Source organism: Enhydra lutris, unplaced genomic scaffold (genome assembly GCF_002288905.1).
Source record: "Enhydra lutris kenyoni isolate GAN:26980312 unplaced genomic scaffold, ASM228890v2 scaffoldscaffold62, whole genome shotgun sequence".
NCBI classification, from domain to species: Eukaryota; Metazoa; Chordata; class Mammalia; order Carnivora; family Mustelidae; genus Enhydra; species Enhydra lutris.
In genome coordinates, this window is record NW_019154146.1 from 10,788,895 (window position 1) to 10,810,080 (window position 21,186).

A 21,186-nucleotide genomic window follows, 5' to 3' on the forward strand; every position below is an offset into this window, starting at 1 on the left:
TTTTTCACAGGAGTACTATATATGTTCCTTTATAAACTATTTCTTTTACAAAGTAACAACCTAATATTCCATCCTTAAGATATATTTTCACTTTATGTTAATAATCATGCAACCTCATTTTCCCCCTTCTACCTAGTCAGTAATGCAGCCTTAATTTTCTCTTTCTTTCTTTCTTTCTTTTTTTTTTTTTACAATTTTAAGTAATTTTTACACCCAATGTGGGGCTTGAACTCACAACCTTGAAATCAAAAGTCACACGCTCCCCCAACTGAGGCAGCCAGGGGTCTTGCAGTCTTAAATTTAATAGTGATTCATGGTAACTGCATGATCATGGTTTGTTTACTTCTCCTTTTTTTAGACGTTTTTTAAAATTTGTATTCCACTTTGAGTAGTCTCAGTTTATACAAATGTTTTACTCTAGGTCAGTTGAATTCCCATTTAGGAACACATGGGCTATAAATTCTAGGTAAAAACATCATAGGAAATGAGAATGTTCTGTCACAACAGGACTCCTTCAGTTAAAAGTGGCCACTGGCATATTTAAAAATAAACAAATTTATTTATAATTCATAGAGAAACATGTTGGAAGAAGAATGCCTCCTCCAAGATATTTTTAAATACTTTTATAGATGAAGAAATCTACAGTTTTTAATTTTAATCATTAAGTTACACAGTGTCTGGGTCATACTTTTTATTAGAACACCACAGTATAAAAACTTCAATCAGAAAGGCTACTAAATGAATTATATTAAACTTCATATAATTTTGTTGTTTTGATGAGAAACTGGGTTTATAAAAGTAAAACTGTGATGGTGAGTATCGTATATATTTACAACTGTAAAGTAACATTCATTTCCTCTATAGTTTGTCCAGATACCTTTGCACAGCTACCACCGCTAGCTAAATATGCTGGGCTTATTAAACGAGCATTTGCAGAAGTTCCCTGTTTGGGATGTACAGTTTAAGCATGAATAAACACAACTGTCTAAAAGAACGGTCCTTAAAAAAAACAAGATACTCTGAGGGTTGCTGGAGGGGAGGCGGGGTAGGAGGGATGGGGCGGCTGGGTGATGGACATTGGCGAGGGTATGGGCTATGGTGAGTGCTGTGAATTGTGTAAGACTGATGATTCACAGACCTGTACCCCTGAAACAAATAAGACATTATATGTTAATTTAAAAAATAAAAACAAAAAAACCAAGATACTTCCAAAGTGTTCTCACTTGCAAACCACCACCTGACTTGCAACATACTGAATGTCATCTAATCAATCGGAATGAAAAAAGGCAGAGAGCTCCCAAAGCTGTGTTTCCTGTATTAATATAATTATTTATGCATGGTCCCCTTGACCCCTCCCCTTTCCTGTGTGTGTGTGTGTGTGTGTGTGTGTGTATTACAGATACAAAGACCGAGAAAAAGAGTGAGAAATGTATCCGACTTAGGAGGATATCTTCAGATATTTTACCCGATTCACCAACTTCAGTCTCATCTCCCACTAAAGATGCGTTATCAGTCCCCGCTGGTTATTCCTGAACAAGCACTATGGCTCATATGGTTCTCTGTCTCAGAAATCTAAAAACCCTTTGCGGAATCTAAGGTGTTTATCTAAGGCAGACTTCAGTGAAAGCAAAATAGATTTCCATCTGAGCCTTTCCTTACATCATCTTTTACTTTTCTCTCTCCTCTTTTAGGTGACTTTACCACTCACTGATAATACTGCAAGGTGGGATGAGCAAGGAAAAGTAAACTCCCATTACTGCAGCCACTTAGTTACCTACGCAACTCTTGACAATAATGTTGGGAGAGCCAATTAGTATTGTTTCGAATTACAATGTATTTAATATAGTTTTCACACATCCATGCTCTTCTGTTACGTGGTAAATAAACATGAAGAATATGAAATCAAAACAAATGCAGAAGAATGCCAGTGGTTCACACCAACACACTCCATCAGAAGAGGTCCGCAGCCCTGGGAGGCCCAGCAATGGAGTCGCGGGCAGAAGTCGAGGGGATAAAGTTTTCGTCAAGAGTCAGCTGATAATCGCTGTGACTCTACGAAGTCTCTGTTCCAGGTCTCTTCATCCTGAGGAGAACAGAGCTGAATCTTGGGCAAGTTTGGGAGACTAACAACCCTAACAGGCCCAGGCAGCTGAGTTTCGCAAGAGGAGGAGGGGCAAACGAAGGGTGAGAAGTGGACAATTTATTGAGCACGTACGTGTAACACAGGCAAGGACGACACAGGAGGTTTCGTACATGCTGTATCTCATGTAACTCAGAGGGTAGAGGGGAAGCGTCTGGGTAGTAAAACTAAACTGAAGTATGTGTACATGTGCTCTACGAGTTGTAACACGTGTAGTTGGTACGCTTTTTAAAATCTGATACCCCAAGAAAGGGCCAGACTTTTATCAAAGACGGCTAGAGTTTCAATAACTTGTTTTCATCCCTATGAAAGTAGAAAGTGCAAATTAAGTCAGAAAAAAAGTAGTAGAAATAAAATCCCTCAAGAAATCACTCAAGAAAACCAGCAGACTCGCTCCTCTACCACACCGGCTGTGGAGGACGATGTAGGGTAGTGGTGGGCCTCCCCCTGTGTGAGGGGCCCGGCCAAGGGCGAAACACCACCTCAGTGCCTCGCTGAGCAGGTAACATCATTTCAACACAGGCATCACTGTTCTTCCCTTTTCCAATATCCAAAACCTCCACGGAATGGCAAAACATTTCTGCACTATTACACAGGCCAGAAGTATGAATTCTGCAGACGTTATACACGGTTCTCTGAAGATAAAATGAGAAGCTACCTTAGAGTATTTTAAATACCAGGCATTCTGAATATAGGTATGTCGTCTTGTTGATTTCTTAACTGCTGAACGTGTTATAGGAAAGAACACTAATAATAAGCTAAACCCAGTTTTATTTTTATGTGATTCCTACACCTAACATAAAATCTTAAACATAGGAGGCAATCAATAAACGACTGCTAAATGTAATTGAATTTTTCTGCGTAAAGTGAAATCTTGTGCCTTCCTCGAGGATGTCAACATTTAGGCACGCCAGCTAAGGAAAAGCATAAACGTAGTAACTACGAAAATGCAAAAACACTTGGGAAAATTTGAACATATTCCTATTTACTCAAGGACACTCAGGATTTTAATCAAAGTTGGCAAAACAGTATTTAAAAGAGAGAAGGTCTTCGGATTGACACCTGAGGTTGGAGGACACGCAGGTGTCTTCTGGAGCAGTGGCAGGGAGACCGCCGCAGTAACGGAAGGAACCACACATTTGCTGGGACTCCACCACTGCTGGCACCCTGAGTCAAGTTTCCTGCCCTTGTGGATTCTTTATTTTCACATCTGGGAATTAGAGCTTCAAAAAATCTGAATCAAATTACGTAAAAATACACACATTTTAATAACTCATTAATATTAAATTGTTGCTCTTTATGTAGGAAGCGAAATGACAGTGCTTTACACACTGAAAAAAGAAAAGTAGGGAGGGGTTTGATTTAAAAAACAAAAACAAACAAACAAACAAAAAATAAGAGAAAACTGTTCAGGGTTCATGGTAATCTCCCTAAGGCCCTATTTCCTCTGCCCGGATTTAAATGTATCACAGAAACTCAAGGTAGTCAAAGGGCTAACCATTTCTACAAAATATAAGAGAACATCTTTCAAAAATAGCATGTAAAAACTAAGTTCCCCAGCCCCCTCCCACAGCCACAGACCCACAAAAGAGAAAAACAAATAAGCAAAAACATTATGTCTGTGTACTAGGCTCACCAAAGCACATACTCAAAAGGAGTGTTAGAAAAGGAGAAATCATAATGAGATAAATGAAACGAAGGAATGTTCCTCCAAAATGAACTCCAACAGGAAGAACAAAGTCTCCATCATTCGGAAGTAAGCTAGACAAAAGCAACATGAAGTAACCTGTCCCTACCCAAGGAAAGGAACAGACTAGGACATAAACTTACTGGACTAGCCTAAAAGCAAGGTCAATGGGACCAGCCATGAATCCTAGTTGAATTGTACCTAGTTTCATTTATTTTTGAGATTGCACTCTTGTCTTACTCCATGTTGGAGTTAGAAACACTCTGGTATGATCTGCTGAGCTGTTTATGCAAACTCTGCTCCAATATTCTTCAAATCATCTCCAAGAATTCACACGAAATGTAAAGTTATAGCCACTGCTATCACTCTTTCAACATCGGTTCCTATTTATGGCAATGTTTTATCTCTTATATAAAGAACTATACAAAAAAATAAGGCATTGGTAGCAAAGATGAAATGCTTTCTTTTAGGCGTTGGAGAATTCGAGCAAATTTATTCAGGACTTGCTTTTTAATCTCATAAAATCTCTGGGTAGTCTCTTCTCCCTAAACCAATTCCCACCACCATTTCTCTGTGTGTGTCATCAATACCAACACACATCTCCTGGCTGCTCAGCTTAAAAACCTTAAAAGCGTCTATCATTCATCCCTCCCTTTATTTCAACAGTTTTCTCCCTCTGCATGCTCATTGCCAACACTTTTTAATAATCTGACTCACCCCCATTAGTGAGATAATACACCAGCCTCTTAAGTTGTTTCTCTGCCTCCAGTGGTAATAAAGGCATTTTTTAAAATAAAGGCTTTGCATAAATAAAAGACAGGGAATAATTCACTTGTCTTGGTAACCTGAAAGTACCAGACTTTCAAAAATAGAAGAAATGGGGTGCAATCTGGCTTTGAGTGGACAAAACAGATGTCAGGAAGTGCACGACTTTAAAGTTCATGTAATTCACACCCATGATATTCATGAAGACACTTACTCTGGGCACAGCTCTTCTCCTTTTACCAGCAATTTCCAGTGTTAGTTAACTGAAATTTTTACTTATATAAAACCAGACTTTAAAAAATGGTGTCCAATAAATTATTATACCTAATTATTATTATTTTGAAGCCAAATTTCCTCCTGATACAGAGACAGGTAATTACAAAACAACCACATACTTCTAGGGTCATTAGAAGGTATTAACGGGATCACTGCACTTCTCACTACCCATACCCATGAGACGGATGAAGATCCTACTTACATGAGAAATTTTGGGGGGGGGGGAACAAGAAAGGATCAGTATCGGGGTGTAAGTCTCAGAGAGGGGCGGGACCTGCTGTGCTCACTCATTCTAGCCTACTTTCAGAGAAGACATCTACCTGTGGATCAGGCATAGCTGTGTGCCACTGTCCCAGCAGACACCATTCTGTGCTCTGACAGAGAGAGGAATAAAATCACAAGCAAAAGTTAAGACTTGTAACATACCACGCTACCCAGATCAAACCAGGGAGCCCCAAAGACAGGAAGGAAGGTAGGAAGGGAGGGAAGAAGGAAGGAGGAAAAGAAAACACAAAAAGGCAGAAATGCAGGGGACATGGTTCATGAAAGTGACTTGGGGTCATCAAGAACAAATGCTGGGTCGCTAACGTTTCCGTTCGCAGTAAATCTCAGTCTAAAAAGTGCGCAGTGTTTGCTCAGTTACTTTCTAGTGCACAAACGTAAACCTGGGGCGTCGGACATCAAGTGGAGGCCTCAGAGAGACCAGGAGGGTCCTCCTTCCACAGTCATGAAATTAAAACCAATTGCTGGTTCAGAGAGCCGTCCCCACCAGGTTCGCACTAATCTAGCGGGAAATGGCAGCGGACTGTGCGTTGCCCTGGAGCTTCTTTGTTTCTTGTTCCTTCCTCCTACCCTACCAGGTGATCATAAAGACGCCCGGTATATGTACTTCTCAACTTCTCCCATGAACTTTTCTCCTTCTCTGGAAACCCCCCTATACTCAAAGACAGATTGCCACACTGATCCCACAGCGGGGAGAGGGAGACCTCCACAGTCTCTGAGATGTTGTAGTTCGTCCACAAGAAGCCCCTTAGCTCTCCTATGACCTGAATAATAAAGCTAGGGACTCAATCGGTTAGCCCCAAATCCCTAAATTCGTTCAAAAGTAAATGGTACCCAAAAATGGGAGGGAGACCATTACTGGAGCCATATAGGAGCCATTAGTGAAGAGTAACATGAGCTAGAATCCTAGCTAAGACTTAAGCCTCTTCGCCTTCATCAGCTTCAGCAGCACAGGGGTCCAGGTTAAAAAAATATTACTTTCTCAGAATAAAGTCATCATTCCTTCCATACAGGTCATCCTAAACTGCTCATTTTCTTTTTGTGAGAAGAAAAAAAAAAGGGGGGGGTGAGATAAACTACTTCCAGCTAATCATTTTTATAATGATCTGATACAGATATTTAACCATAATATTATTTACTATCATTCTAGTCTAATAATTAGGTACTATTTAAGTAAAGAGAACTCTAGAAAATGAGATCTCTATCAGTAAGGGAACGCTAAAAATTATGTACTCAATTTCAGAATGTTCTCACATGCACTGAACACGGACAGAACACACACATGTAAGCACACACATTCCGCTATACACGACTACTCCTCCGAACAATTCAAATGGTAGCCTGATAATGAAATAAAGCGAAAAGACACACACACCACAATTTAACATTGGATAAAATTTAGGTCCTGTGGAAAGAGACAACAATAGTACCTGGCACCTTTTTTTTTCTTAAATAGAATGCATTATGAAGAAAAGTGGTTGAGAAAGCTTAGTCACTTTTTTGTATCTTAAAGCTTTTTCTCCCCTCTTTTATTCCAGGCTTAAACAAAGTTCAGTGGGGCATCAAACTGCCTGTTTTAAATTACAGTCTGTATTTTAAAATAGAATGCATGCATGGCATGTTCCTGAAGCTAGGGGGTGGGAGTGTTATTCACGGAAAATTGAAGGCTTGTTGAGTCAATAATCTTCTTTCACACAGTAACAATTTTCAGCTAAAATTTCTTGACCCAAACAAAGGAAAACAAGACCACTCAGTTATTTTACAACAATTTAGAGAAGGCAAAAGAAAAAGATGAGAAAGAGAGACACTTCAAAAAATCCTGTATTGTGAGGGAAGAATAAAAAACTTTCCTCTCTACATATATTTATTTCATCTCCTAAACTGGCAGTAAATATTAAAAATAGTTACTTCTAGTCCAAAAGAAAAATAAAAGCCATTAACCAGTCCACACATGTTACTATGAGCTCCTACTGGTTATGTATCTCTTATTACATAAGCGAGACGTCTGGCTTCGGTTACCTACAAAGTGGAAATTTGTAAAGTAAAATCTATTTCCCACCTACCTTGGGCACTACAAAGTAAAACGTACTCTGTCCCTTTCAATGGCCATGCCTGCATATTTGGGGTGCGGGGAAGCCCACTGACCTCTCCAGATCCCAGTGAACAGGAGGGGCACCCAGAAGAAAGGAGGAAGGAGGTTTTCTAGCTCAACATGCCAAGAACTGCCTTTTGTAGCAACAGCAGGTTCGAATGAGAAAAGGTACCTCTGAGCAGCAGTCCTTTTGTCGTGCTAGCATAAAAATTTAAAATTAACACCTGAAGGAGCCACACTGCTTGACAAACTCTCCTACCCAAGACCCCATGCGAGAATTTCTCACACGCTGCTTTCTGTGCTTTATACTCAAGACAAATGCTACTGCTCTCCCCTTTGTGCAGGCGGACCGCTCCTGCTTGGGAGAGGCCCGGGGGTCCAGGCCTGGTTCTGGGGCTGTTGGCAGGCAGACCGGGAGCTGCACGCGCCCAGCCTGTGGGGCCACAGAGAAGGCTCCAGAGCCTCATGCAGCTCATCTGCAGAGCTGCAAGCTGCTATGAAACCTTCCCGTCCCCAATTCATTATGGCACAATCTGACTTTTCTATCAGCCAGGAATATCTGCATTTTTCATCCCTTACTTAATGAGCCTCATTTATCAACTATAGATCATAGTTATCCTTCTATTATCAAAACCAATATCCTGCAAATCAGTTATGTTTCAGCCTCTCTTCATCTCCAATTTTGTCCAGTGTCTATTTTTTATCGTACTCCTTCATTAATTATTTTAGAATTGACAGTCCCATAAAATGGGTTAAAATTCATTTCCCCCATATTTTAAATGGCGTAGCTTCAGAATATTATGTGAAAAAGTTTGCAGGGGGTATGCTTAATTAAAATGTTTTTAAAAGTTAAACGAATTTTTAAAAATAACATAGTGCCACTAAGCAAATATCTCAGCTATAATAAATTTAGAATTATCCATTTATTTCAACAGAACTGAAGATCTCAATTTAGAAACACTTTGCACACAAACACTTTAGTTATTTAAAAGCAAACTCCAGTTCTTTTTAAATATTAATTTATTCAAACTTTCCATATATTTAGCCTGCTTTTATCTGGATGAAATCCAAACTGGTGAGGTTTTATTGAGAATTCATTTACAGAACAAACATTTAAGTGGAAGATTATTTTAAAAGGAGAAACCTACTTTCCCACTTCTTACCTTGTTCAAGTTGAAGAATTATCCTCTATTTTCGAACTGACTACCAGTATCACAAAAATACTCTAGGGGATAAAATTATAGAACATCACATCTTAAAGAAATAATCCATGTTAGAAAAGAACATTTGTCAAAGTCACTATCACTTTTCCTAAATTCAGACTTTCAAGTAAGGTCTTCACATATTTCTCTCAACCTTGAACCCAAAAGAACTGATGTCTCCACATGGAGCAGACCAGTTACTAGAATTACATTTGGGAACATGGTAAAACCTAGGTAAAAAACCCAACTATTATGTGTTCCATTTAAAACTTTACCAAGAGGGGCGCCTGGGTGGCTCAGTGGGTTAAAGCCTCTGCCTTTGGCTCAGGTCATGATCCCAGGGTCCTGGGATCGAGCCCAAACATCGGGCTCTCTGCTAGGCAGGGAGCCTGCTTCCTTTCCTCTCTCTCTGCCACTTTCTCTTACTTGTGATCTCTCTCTGTGTCAAATAAATAAATAAAATCTTAAAAAAAAAAAAAAACTTTACCAAGATATCAAAAATGTCTCTACACTTTCAGTTTCGAAACTATGCCCCCGATTAACAGGATCTGTAGATGCTCCATCTGACAAGGCACCAGCCTTCAGAGAGCCTCCTGCTCCCTCTCTACAATGTCCGTTAACTCCCAGACTCAACGTGCTCTATTAACGTTTAGAGAACACTCGTAAACAGCTCATGTCGTCAGCTGCATGCAAGAATTATCAATGCTGACAACAGATTAGGTTTCTCTTTTATTAACTTAAAATTTTTTAAATGTTCAGAATGCTTTGAGAAGGTTCAAGCAACAGAAGACAGCTACATTCTTAACCTTTTACTGAAAACCATCTAAATTGAGTTCCAGATACAAATAAAAAAATTTTGGAAGAGTTCATTCAGCAGCCATATATCTAATTCTTAGCTGGCAGATTTCAACTTTTGCGAAAACCTGCCACCTGACAGGTTGAGATCATTATAACAATTTGTATTTTTAGTTGGGTTGTAAATTTAATAAAAAAAACAAAATCCAGTTAAAAATGCTTCACCTAGCTTTTTCCAATAGCTTCCAACTGTTCACAGGAACTACATTATCAAATCCATGCACTTAAAATGTCCCCATTAACATATCATCAATATTCATATATGCTTCCAAAGTACATGATCTTTTACCACTATCCAACATAAGTGTCATTAAAGATTTAAAAAACAAACACACACAGAGTATTCTTTTTCAGGAAAGCCAAATCATTGTAGGCTCTGTTGCTAACACTTAACCCCCAAAGAATATTCTTGGTAATACCAGGTCTCCAACCACCCACTTTCAGGCTTCCAATATCCTGTTTAACACCCTCTGTTTCAAAGAACAACCAGCATTTACTACCTCCCTCCTTTCATGAAAGGCCAAAAAACGTTTTTTATCTAAACCTTAATATTCCCTTCTAACTGCAAACTAAACAGAAGTACCATAAGCATTATTCTACACAACATATAGGGTTTTTTTGTTTGTTTGCTTTTTACTAAACTCTAAAGGATAAAATCCCTTTTAATGTCGATCTCTTTAGATATTTCCTATTTAAAAAAGAAAGGGTCAGAAGACCCGATGAGCTATTAGGATGTGACTGATGGTATTCCGTATCTTGGGTAAAAAGAATAGTGGACCTGCTGCCTGAAACCCACACAGGTGGCTGGCCTCTTAGAAGAATGAAACAGATTTGCTGTAACCTGAGGAAAATGAAGGGCTCTTCAGATCCCTGGAGGACAAAGCACCGTGTGCTTAGATCAAGGAAGAAAATCAAACCTTTTGTTTGTTTATTTCCTTGTATACATCTTTATAAATATTTTATTAACAACATACCCATGCCATATTTACTGAAATTGGGATTATTGTTCCTGTCAATTTATTTATTTTTACAATGAAAAGAATGTTTTCATGCTACTAAGAAAAGATATGTTTTTCACACTACTTTTAGCTTAATTATCCGAAAGTGCCCACACTTCTTCTATGGAAGCTTAAGGCTACTAGGTAAAATTCAAATGTCATTTTATAATAAGAAAAAATGGTTTGGATAAAAACCCCACCTTGCTAATACAGATCACGCACTCATATACTCCTCTAGTGTCAGAAGCTTTGGAGAACATGGGCTCTCTACTGCTATCTCACCAACACCTTGGAAAAAAATCCCTTCAGCAACAAAAAGAGAGTCTGATACTAGAGGAAGAATGTGTTTAAAAGTTTTTACATAGGGGCAGCTGAGTGGCTCAGTGGGTTGTCTCTGCCTTCAGCTTGGGTCATGATCTCAGGGTCCTGGGATTGAGCCCCACATTGGGCGCTCTGCTCAGCTGGGGGCCTGCTCCGCCCCCCACCTCCGCCTACTTGTGATCCCTCTGTCAAATAAATAAATGAAAAATTTAAAAGAAAAAAAAGGTTTTACATAAAATCTATTAGGAAAATACTGAACAAGACATAATAAATATTCTGAAAAGATCCTTGTCTAATAGGGGAGTCAAGACAGCTATAAAAATAAGTGTAATAAGATAAACAGTAATGGCACAAGCAATGAAAATATATGAAAAGATCCAACAAAAAAGTATATTAAATAATATTTGGGGAGTTATCTTAAAATAGCAATTGAGATATACTCAATGTTTTTAAGATAAAGAGCTAATAAGTTATAGCTTTTGGGGGGGGGGGAACCCTCCACAGTGTATTTTGCTTAAATGCTGGCTTCATTTCATATCAATAATAGAGGTAGGAAAAAAATACAGAATGTGCTTGAATTTTAAGTAATACTATTCCCAGGAGATAGAGTTCTTCAAGCTACTTTTAATATCTGCTATATGCTAAGATTTGCTAAAAATTATAGTATAAGGAGTATGTAAGCTAAAGTGTCTCAATGTGGGAAAAGCTGTATGATTAAGAAGTATAGCAATCAGTGGACATTATTAAGAAAGATCTGTTCTAAGCTTAGATCAGAGTAAATTAAGTGATAAGTAAATATAACTGGCCATGGCCCCAAGACAACAAGAGGACAAATATTAATTTATCAGTTATTTGCTTTACTGTGGATGATCTGAAGATCTAAGTCAGCTGGAACATAACTGCTTTAGCTACTGAAGATCACCAAGAATTTGATGACATGCAAATACAGAGAGACACCAGCTCAAACAACGGTGAGTGGACAACTTACTGAGAGGTCACTTTATAAATCAAGCATAAAGACATTGGAAATATCTTGATTTCTTGTAACAGAAATTTAACCATGTAACAAATATGATAAAGAAAATATCACACGTAAAGAAATTATTATAAAACCTAACTCAATAAAATCAAAATGATTAAAAAATAATTACTAGAGAAGCTTCCTTCTTCACAGTCACATACACTCTAAGGAATAATCATACATTAGTATCACTATACCACATTTTCTAGAATGTAAAGGTAACACCCACAGTTTCCTTACTCCAAGATACAAACTAGAGGTTACAAATATGATGGATTATCTTTAAGTAAGAAGACAAAATTTACATTATTGACACTTGAATTAAAAAATGCAGCATAACTCTACAAACTACCCAACAGGAAATTCAGATATGATACAGTTTTATGGTATCTTAGCCATATCTTTATCTCCAACTTAGCCAAGTTGGAGAACTAAAATATTTAATAGAAGTAGCACTAAAAACATCCGGACACTAGAGTCAAGTAGAATACCAACAAATGTCCCCCGCAAACTGTGATGACCTTGTCTATAACACCAAACACATCGATGTAGCATCCACATAGCTCAAAATGTATCAGTAAACCCTGTACAGAACTTTCTACACAAATGAAGCCTGTTGAAAGAAAAGCGTCTTGCTAAAATTCATGTAAATAAAGCCAATTTTCACCTTCACAGATTAGCAACAGGGACAGCCAGATCGGTTTGTTCTTTGTTCAGTAATGGTATCTCCATATACTCACCCCAAAACCTGGAAATTTTGCTCTCTAAAAAAATACTGAAATGTTCCTGAGTCAATCACCATCTTATTTACCTGCGAGAGCTACAAAAACAGAAAGAAAACACCAACTGGGGCATTTCTTTTTTTTTATTAGCTCCTAAGAAAATTTATGTGATGAACAACTTTCGATCCTCTGGGGAATTAGGCATGGTAAAGAGTAAGGAAGAAAGCAAGCCATTACATGTACACAAACAGAACAATTCAGAAAAACATAAACTATTGATGAATATATCAGCACACTTCCTAAGATGCTTTCAGCCCCCTTTTCATAATTAACTTAAAAAGCACCATACCAGAGCAGAACTCTTCAGTTTTCTGGGACAACCGTCTTTCACTCCTTCCCTAACTGTGCCGTAGCTAGCTGAGTATCAACCGCCCATTTCAGGGCCTGAGAAGAAGGAGAGCCTAGTGAGGGACTCCAAAGGTCAAGTGCACATGAGGAAAGCAGCACACCACAAACTGTTCTCGAGGCTACATAAAAAAGTCTACCAGTTTATAACAAATGTTTCCACATGTGTAACAGTCCACTTCACCAGCCAAAGGCACATCTACAAAGTTGGGTTTCTCTGAGAACAATAGAAATCTGGTAGGGAAAAAAAGTGGAATTCATTGTCCATCTGCTTCCCGCGAGTCCATTTAAATTTCCTAAAACCATAAGCCAATTTCCAAATACTTGGCAAATGTTACACATATCAACAGTGCTCACCTGCATGCGTGTGCGCGTGCGCACACACACACACATACACACACATACACACACACACTACACGCTTACCAAGCTATGAATTGTGTGCTAAAGAAAAAAGAGCACAAAACGCAGAATCCATCACCTCTTTCATTCCTTCAAAAACCAAGTAACTAGATAATAAATACTCCAAGGTGACTACAAAATACCACAATAAATTCACTCACCACAGAAATAAAAGCTAAAAAATAGGGAATGTCAAAAACATGTGCATCAGCTTCGAAGATACTAGACACCCTGTAACCATGACTTACCTTCTTCTCTAAGGCTACACATAACTTAAACACAGGTTCTCTGTGCATGCCAATTGTCATGTAGCACATTCATTACAAATGCTGGTTCTCACATGTTTAGCAGTAATATAATAAAACTTAATGTAAAATACTTGAAACTCGAATTAAAATCATTGTCTAGCTTGAACTCCCATCTTAAATGAAAATAAAGATTAAGGAATAAGAATAATAATTCTTCAAATCAAAAACATTTTAACAAGAAAATAAATACAAAAATTTATTTGCACAAATGTATTCTTTTAGTTTATAAGGAAAGCCTCATTTAAATTAGGCTGCTCATTAAAAAAACAGATGAACTATATTTACCGGCCTCAACATGATTTCCTAGAATGTAGCCACTACTCTAATCAATATATACCCCAATCACCACACAGTATTTGCTGATGAAAATGCTTAAAAGCCGCTTTTGCCAAATTTAAATGAAAATACTTTCTTTTAGTTGGAAAAGGACTGGGTGATTTCTCGTGACATAAAGTTCCACAAGATGGTTTGTCTCATTCACCAGATGCTTTATCTCATTCATCATTGATATCCTTTGCCAAGTGGGAATTTCATTCCACTTAACTCTTACATTGGACACCACTGTTCCATATCACTACCAAGGAAGCAAAAGGCTAAGCAAAGCACAACTGTACAACAGAAACACATTTTGCCACAAAACCCATCCGCTGAATATGCCTTCCAACTGGACTAAGAGATACCTACAAATGAAAGAGACTTATCCAAGACCACACAGCTCTTGAGAAGAAAGCCCTAAAAAAGTTAATAAATCACAAATATATCTGAAATCTAGAAACTTCTCCCCCAAGATTTAATATAAAGTAGAACAAACAAAAACAAGAGCTCTTTTAAAAAATTTTTGACTCATTACATTTCCAAATCAGCACATTAATGTCTTACTGGTAAACTTGACGGTCTTTCTTGTTGTATCAAGTTCAAGTCTTCATGGTTAGGTTTTCCAGGAGCCAAAGGAGGTTGCGACCTAGTTCCATAGCCTTCCTGAGACATGTCCTGAACAAACACAAATATAAAGCACTTCATAAATATCTCATTGAGTTGTAACCAAAACAAAAGAAAGGGTAATCACAAACTGTCAACTGGTATTACACTTAAGCAGACATATACATGTTACACTTATCATTTAACACTTTATGGAGAGTAGAAACAAAAGACAAAGCTGTGAATCAAGAGTAAAAACACATATTTTTTATTTTGAATATATATATGTACACACACACCAACTAAATTTATTATGAGGTCATACAAACTAAACACTGTATTTGAGTTTTGCAGGAAGGTAACAATCAGTAAAAGATGGGGAAGGAGGTCAGCTATGATCAAACTCTCTTTTAAACCAGAGCAAACCCACTAGTGTTACTGCTTAATTCTGATTTTGGTTGAGCTGCCTTTAATATTACCTTGAAAAGTGTTAAAATAATTAATGAAAACTTTATTAACAACTGACTTTTAGTATGTGCTCTCGATAACCCACAAAACAACATAGTTACTAAGCTCACAGTATCCTGGGGTTTCTACAAAACCAATAAACATTCATGTATGGAATTCCATTATGTTCACGTGGCACAGTTTCCAGAGAACCACAATAAAGAATAAAACAGCAGTAGGGAAACAAAACACGCCCCAAAAAACCTGCTGAGGTATGAGAAACTTATCATTAACATGGCCTTTCTGGCATCCTGTTGAACACTTTTCCAGGAGGTATTCTGCATGGTTTCAGTATTCTGCTGAAATAATATTATATAAACCGAATACCACACCAAACCAAACTTACTATGTACCCATCTCTAGCTGTTTAACTATGTACGCTCAGCTACTAAACATTCTACCACCATTTACACTTAAAGTCAAACAGCAGGACAGAATATAAAATACTTATTATAGCATGTCTTAATTGGCACTGAAAGTTGAAGAACCAGTTTCTGAGTGGAGAGAAAAAAAGAATAGAAAGTATCACTTAAAAACAGAATTCTCTCCCTTGCCCCATCAGTGTTAGTATTAAGGAAACATTATATACAGGTTCAACTTCTGTTAAATTCTCAAAATCTTACTTTAAAAATTAATGTTTATTAGTTGAAGCTCTATAAAGAGCTTCTGCTGACCCACCCCTTTCTCACACAGTATACACTTAAAATTACATGGCTTCTTAAGCCAAAAACTTTGGACCAATAGCTAGTCCTACAAAGCACACAAACTGTACAAACTAGGTTTAACCAGGCAAGTGCTGATTTTAAACAGGCTCTGTAAGAAAGAGCATGCCAACAATACCGCATTTCCCAAGCAACCCTTCCATCCTTTAAATAAAGCTACACATACACACACACACACACACACACACACACACACACTTCATCAAAATATCTAACCTCTAAAAGGAATGCACAATGCCCAGTCAGTACTATGCTTTTGTACGCAGGTTTTAATCTGGTAACAGTTAGGTGAGGCCTCAGAGAGCACGTGCAATCCAGGACACCCAAAAGGGTAGTTCTTTAATCTGGCTGCCAGCCGAGGGTAACAATTAGGCTGTGGGGGACCAAAGCTGAGGCTAAAAGATTATTACCACTCTCACTGCACCCCCCCCCCCGCCCCCAGCACCGAAGCTTCCGGATCCCAGACCTCCACTTGTCACACAGACTTCCTGCTGGGTGCCCCGCAGGTTCCTTTAGATTAACAGTGAGGATTTCAAATCAAGTAGGGCACAAGGCCTCCATTCAGGGCCTTCACCCTGGTACAAAAAAAAGAGAACCCCACAAAGGTGCTGGACAGCCTCACAATGGGCAAACAAATGAGCAGACCCCCTCCAGTTCCTCAAATACACACGTGTGCGCACACAGAGTTTATGGGCAGGGCTTGGACACTTTTTTTTTTTTTTTTTTTTTTTTTAAGTAAACGTCGGTTAAGAAACAGGAACAAACTCACATGCCCTATGCTTATTAGCCTTTTAAATGTTTTTTATTTTCTCTTTGTAGCTAAATGAACTGATTTTTAAAAGAGTTGAAAGAGACCATTACAACTATAATGAATACACATTTCAATTTAGATACTGTCCCCTCTAAAATAAGCAACACTGAGCTAATAGACTATGAAAGCTATCAGAACATTTTACTATGGCTTTACATTTCACTTTTTAAGGCTTTAAAAGTTCAAAATAATTAGATTCTACCGAAGTCTCAAACACTACTCCTAACCACAAGAGGCTTTCAATTATTAAATTCAGTTGGAAATAAAACTGAAAGAAAATTTAGTGAGAATTGCTGAAACGGGAACTTGTTCTGCCTCAATTTATGTTGAAACATAAGGATTAATTTAACGGAGAAAACATCCAGAAAAGGTACCAAGTTTTAACCTAAAACAATCATCATTCATATATAATTCACATGGGGGCTATAAAGTCTACATCTGGCAGCTTTAATAGAGATAGAAAGGTTATATTCTATAACAAACCTGAGCTTTTTCCCCTTCAGAGCTATATTTATTTTCTAGTATGGACTTATTTTCACCTCAAGAAGAGTAGCAGCAATGAGTAATTTAATAGACAGTAAGAGGGCAATGTCAGTTTCAGAAAATAAAGAGTATGTTCAGCACTGCATTTTATATACAAATGACAAAGACACAGCCTTACATTCTTAACACATCATTGCCATCTTCAGTCATTTACAAGTTCGAGCTAGTGCACACTAGTGTGTACACCAGCTTACACACACATTATTCCTGCATTCTTCCACTGCACGTATACAGAGCCCTGGCTACTTCAGAGAGGCTCTCACTGTGAGAATTCTGCAACACAAAAGAACCACAAGTGGGGAATGTGGTTTACCCCTTCCCAGTTCTTTATCAATATTCGTTTTCGTCACCTCACCCACAAACTTTGAACCATTGATGGATTCTGGTTTTAACTTCTTTATGTTATGAGTCAAAGGTAAAGGGAGACTGACTCAGAAAACAACAAGGCGTGAAGAGAGCTTGGGCTAGGGGCATGTACACATCTGTGTCCTAAGTTTTCACATAGGTGTTTCTTTTAACAGACAAGGTGAACGTCTCCTGAACACCCAGTGTGGAACACTGCTTTTACTGGGTACTTCACAGCTTATAGTGTGAAGCACGAGCAGGCAGGAAACACTCGTGTCCCACTCATATCCTAAGGAAGGAGAAGACCAAAACTGTCACATGGGTCTACTGTCAAGGCCAAGCACCTGAGTACTTCTGCTTTCTTTATGATGAAATGAATTAAGGATGAATGGCAACATAAGACTTTAAAGAAAATGTAGAATAAAATGTCAAGGACACTTTTTTTTTTTTTTTTAAGATTTAATTTATTTATTTGTCTGAGAGAGAGAGAGAGACAGAGAGAACACAGGCAGGCAGAGCCAGAGGCAGAAGCAGGCTCCCTGCCAAGCAAGGAGCCCAAATTGGGACTCGATCCCCGGACGCTGGGATCATGACCTGAGCCAAAGGCAGCCGCTTAACCTACTGAGCCACGCAGGCATCCCATGTCAAGGACACTTTTTAAGAAAAAATAAAAAGGGAAAATATTCCCATGGGGAGTTCAAAGGATACAAAGCGCCAAACCTTGGAAAGAGCAACCACCTCCTTCCCAGGCTGCCCTCCACAAGGGCTGCTGCCCACAAGCTGTTATTTCTCTTTCCACAACTGCCCAATGTGTTACCAAGTATGAGCGTGAATTTCAATCCTTTGTCCTTTAAACACAGTGGGGTGTATGTCCTGTACACGGCGTATTTTTTGGTCCCTTAACAGTATGTTTTGGAGCTCGTTCCATATCTGCACCTAAATGTCCGACCTCTTCTCACTGCTACGTGGTGCTGCGCTGCCCGTCCTGTGGCCTGTTGCACCAGTCCCCTCCTGAAGGACACTGAGGTTGTTCCCTGTCTTTCCCTACCTCATGCTGCACCACGATAAAATCTGGCCCCACAATACAAACCACGGGAAGACCCATCCAGGCTGGGGCAGAGGGCGGACGCAGGATGAGGATGACGGTGGTCAAGAGCACACCTGGTCCCAGACACACAAGTGGGACTAAGGGGCAGGGACGGTGAAGTCGAGAAACTAGCAAAAAGCCGTCTAGAACACATGGTGATTTTCTGGTTCCTTAAGAAAGGTTTTCCCAACAATCACATAAAGTAGAGACGCGCTACAAATAGCACACGTATAGCTACTGCAACAGTCCAGACTGGCATGAGGACCCAAACGGCCTCGTAACACCCTGCGACATCTAGATCAGGATAAACATCTTGCTCCTTTTTTCCCCCTGCTTTGGAAACTCCCATCATCAGTTCCAACGACTAACAGGAAAAGAAGTGGCCCCGGCACAGAAGACACTGTAGTGGGAGGGGACGGGGATGACGTCACGGCCACAGAGAAAATGCCTCACAGCCACACCGGATTGCCAGTCATGTGAAATCATTACTCTGATCAAGACACTTGGGTGTGCTACTGACCCCCTCAGCTTTCGTTTGTAGAAAAATAAATGTAAAATATCCTTCCCCAAAGGAAAGCAATATAAATCTATAAAATATCCACTTCAGAATGGCACAATTGCTCCCCTGCCTCCTCAGGAACACCCTAATGGAAATGTCATTAACAAAGACAGCGGACACTTGCTGGCAGGGCTCTGTGACGCGCCCCATGCATGGTCCATCTGTACCACAGCCCCATGAGATAGTCTCTACATCATCCTGCTTTTTACCACAAGGAAGCAAAAGCTTAAATGACGTGCACGGCTCAGGTCTACGCACAGCCAGCATCTCAGTGTGATGGACAAATCTTCAGTTCTATCCTAACTGCTCTGGAGACCACTGGAAGCCTCAAAGACTATTACATAACAAGGACTTAATACAACTTTAATTTTTTAAAGGCATTACCCTACTCTTCCAAATATTCTCCTAAATTCACCTTTCAGAAATTATGAATCTTATGTGTTTCTATACATGGGTTAGCTCAAAAATATTCAGTTACAATATTGTGAATCAGGAAGAGATACTAACACTTTTAACACTCCCACAAAGTTGAATATATAAAACCACTCTCTCTACCACTCATTACCAGTGAAGAGTTATTTGAAGTCCAAGGAGACTCAGCCTTCCCAGATTATGTTCATTTAAGGCTCCTTTGCTGGTTCCGCTCTTTCTGCCCGTCCCCTGAAACCAGTGTCCCTCAGATCTGTACCCCAAAGATGCTACCCACGCTGATTCCTGGATGGTGACAATTCCAAAATCTCTACTTCAACTCCCATGTACTTTCACTGCACTACCAACATCGCTGCTTGAGGGCAGAGCCCCTTCCATACACCATGCCAGGGAAGGACCGTTCCCCCACCCCACCCCCCTTCAGCTTGCCACCGGGTCAGGGGCCTCCCTCTCCACAGGGAACTTCTCAGAGCTTTTTAATCTTCCACCATCCACCCCTCTGACACATCACCACACCCCACGTCACTGCAAAGTCCACCCTCTTTTGTCTTTCCCCCCAACAGCCAGTCCTCTCCTTGGGCCGCTTTTCACGACAGCCCCTTGTCCACCATGTCACCAGAGCGGACCTGCTAAGATACAAATGGTCACAGTGCCCACTGCTTGGGAAGGGCCTCCTCCTGGGGCGCCTGGGTGGCTCGGCCGGTTGAGTATCCGACTCTTGGTTTCAGCTCAGGTCCCGATCTCGGGGTCGTGGCAATCAGCCTTGTGCTGGGCCCTGTGCTCGGCAGGGAGTCTGCCTGAGAGTCTCTCCCTCTACCCCAGCCCCTGCTCCCACTCCCGCTGGTGTTCTCTCTCAGAATTAAATAAATAAATGTAAAATTAATGAATGAATATTTATTTATTTATATATGTATGTATGTATGTATGTATGTATGTATTATACAGAATGAAATCCACAGCCCAGCTGGGCACTGACGAGTCGGGAAAACACCCTCCAGCTGCCGCCCCGGCTTCGTCCTGGTCTTCCCCGGGGCCCACTGCACGTCCACACACACGTCACCCACTCGACTGCCCCCGAGCTCCGTGGTGCCACGCGTCTACAGGAGCAGCTCTCTTGGTCTAGTGGGGTCCCAAATGGGTGCCTTTCCTTCTGTGCCTGCAAAGCATCTGGCTGTCCTTGAGATCCTGCTAAACATTAACCCCACCATGCCCGCAAACAACCCCCACACCAACTTCAGATGTCCTCCTCTCAAAGAATTTACAATGCTGGGGGCGCCTGCGCGGGGCGGTCGGTTAAGCGTCTGCCTCTTGATTTTGGCTCACGTCATGGTCTCAGGGTTGTGAGAGCGAATTGTGGGTCAGGCTCCATGTTGAGTGTGCAGCCTGTTTAAGATTCTCTTTCTCTTTCTCCCTCTCCCTCTCCCTCTGTCCCTTCCCTGCAACCCCCAACTCCTGTGCACCCTCTCTCCCAAAATAAATAAATTAATTAATTTAAAAAAAAAAGAATTTACAATGCTGTATTTCAGCTATTTGTTTGTGTATCTCTTGGACTGGATTCTTACTTCCTCTTGGGCTCCCAGTGCCAAGCACGGACAGGTATTTAATAAGAGGCTGGTGAATGATTGACTGAATGGCTTTGAAAAATTTACACTTAGAATTAGACGTACCAATACAAAAATAAATGTAGGACAAAACAAAACTGAACAAAACTTGGGATCCTGCCCAAGAATATTTATCATGTTAACAGCTACATTGCCTGGAACCAATGTGTTACAAAACACATTTTGCT

At 39.8% G+C, this 21,186-nt stretch overlaps 1 protein-coding gene across 1 annotated transcript in view; it reads right to left on the bottom strand.

The window, feature by feature from the left end:
* The window catches only part of LOC111158721 (AT-rich interaction domain 1B), a 441,226-nt gene that overhangs the window by 267,774 nt on the left and 152,266 nt on the right, over window positions 1-21,186 (bottom strand). Inside the window, 1 exon segment of the mRNA XM_022520948.1 lies at window positions 14,356-14,466. Within this exon segment, the coding sequence (XP_022376656.1) occupies window positions 14,356-14,466 (111 nt within the window).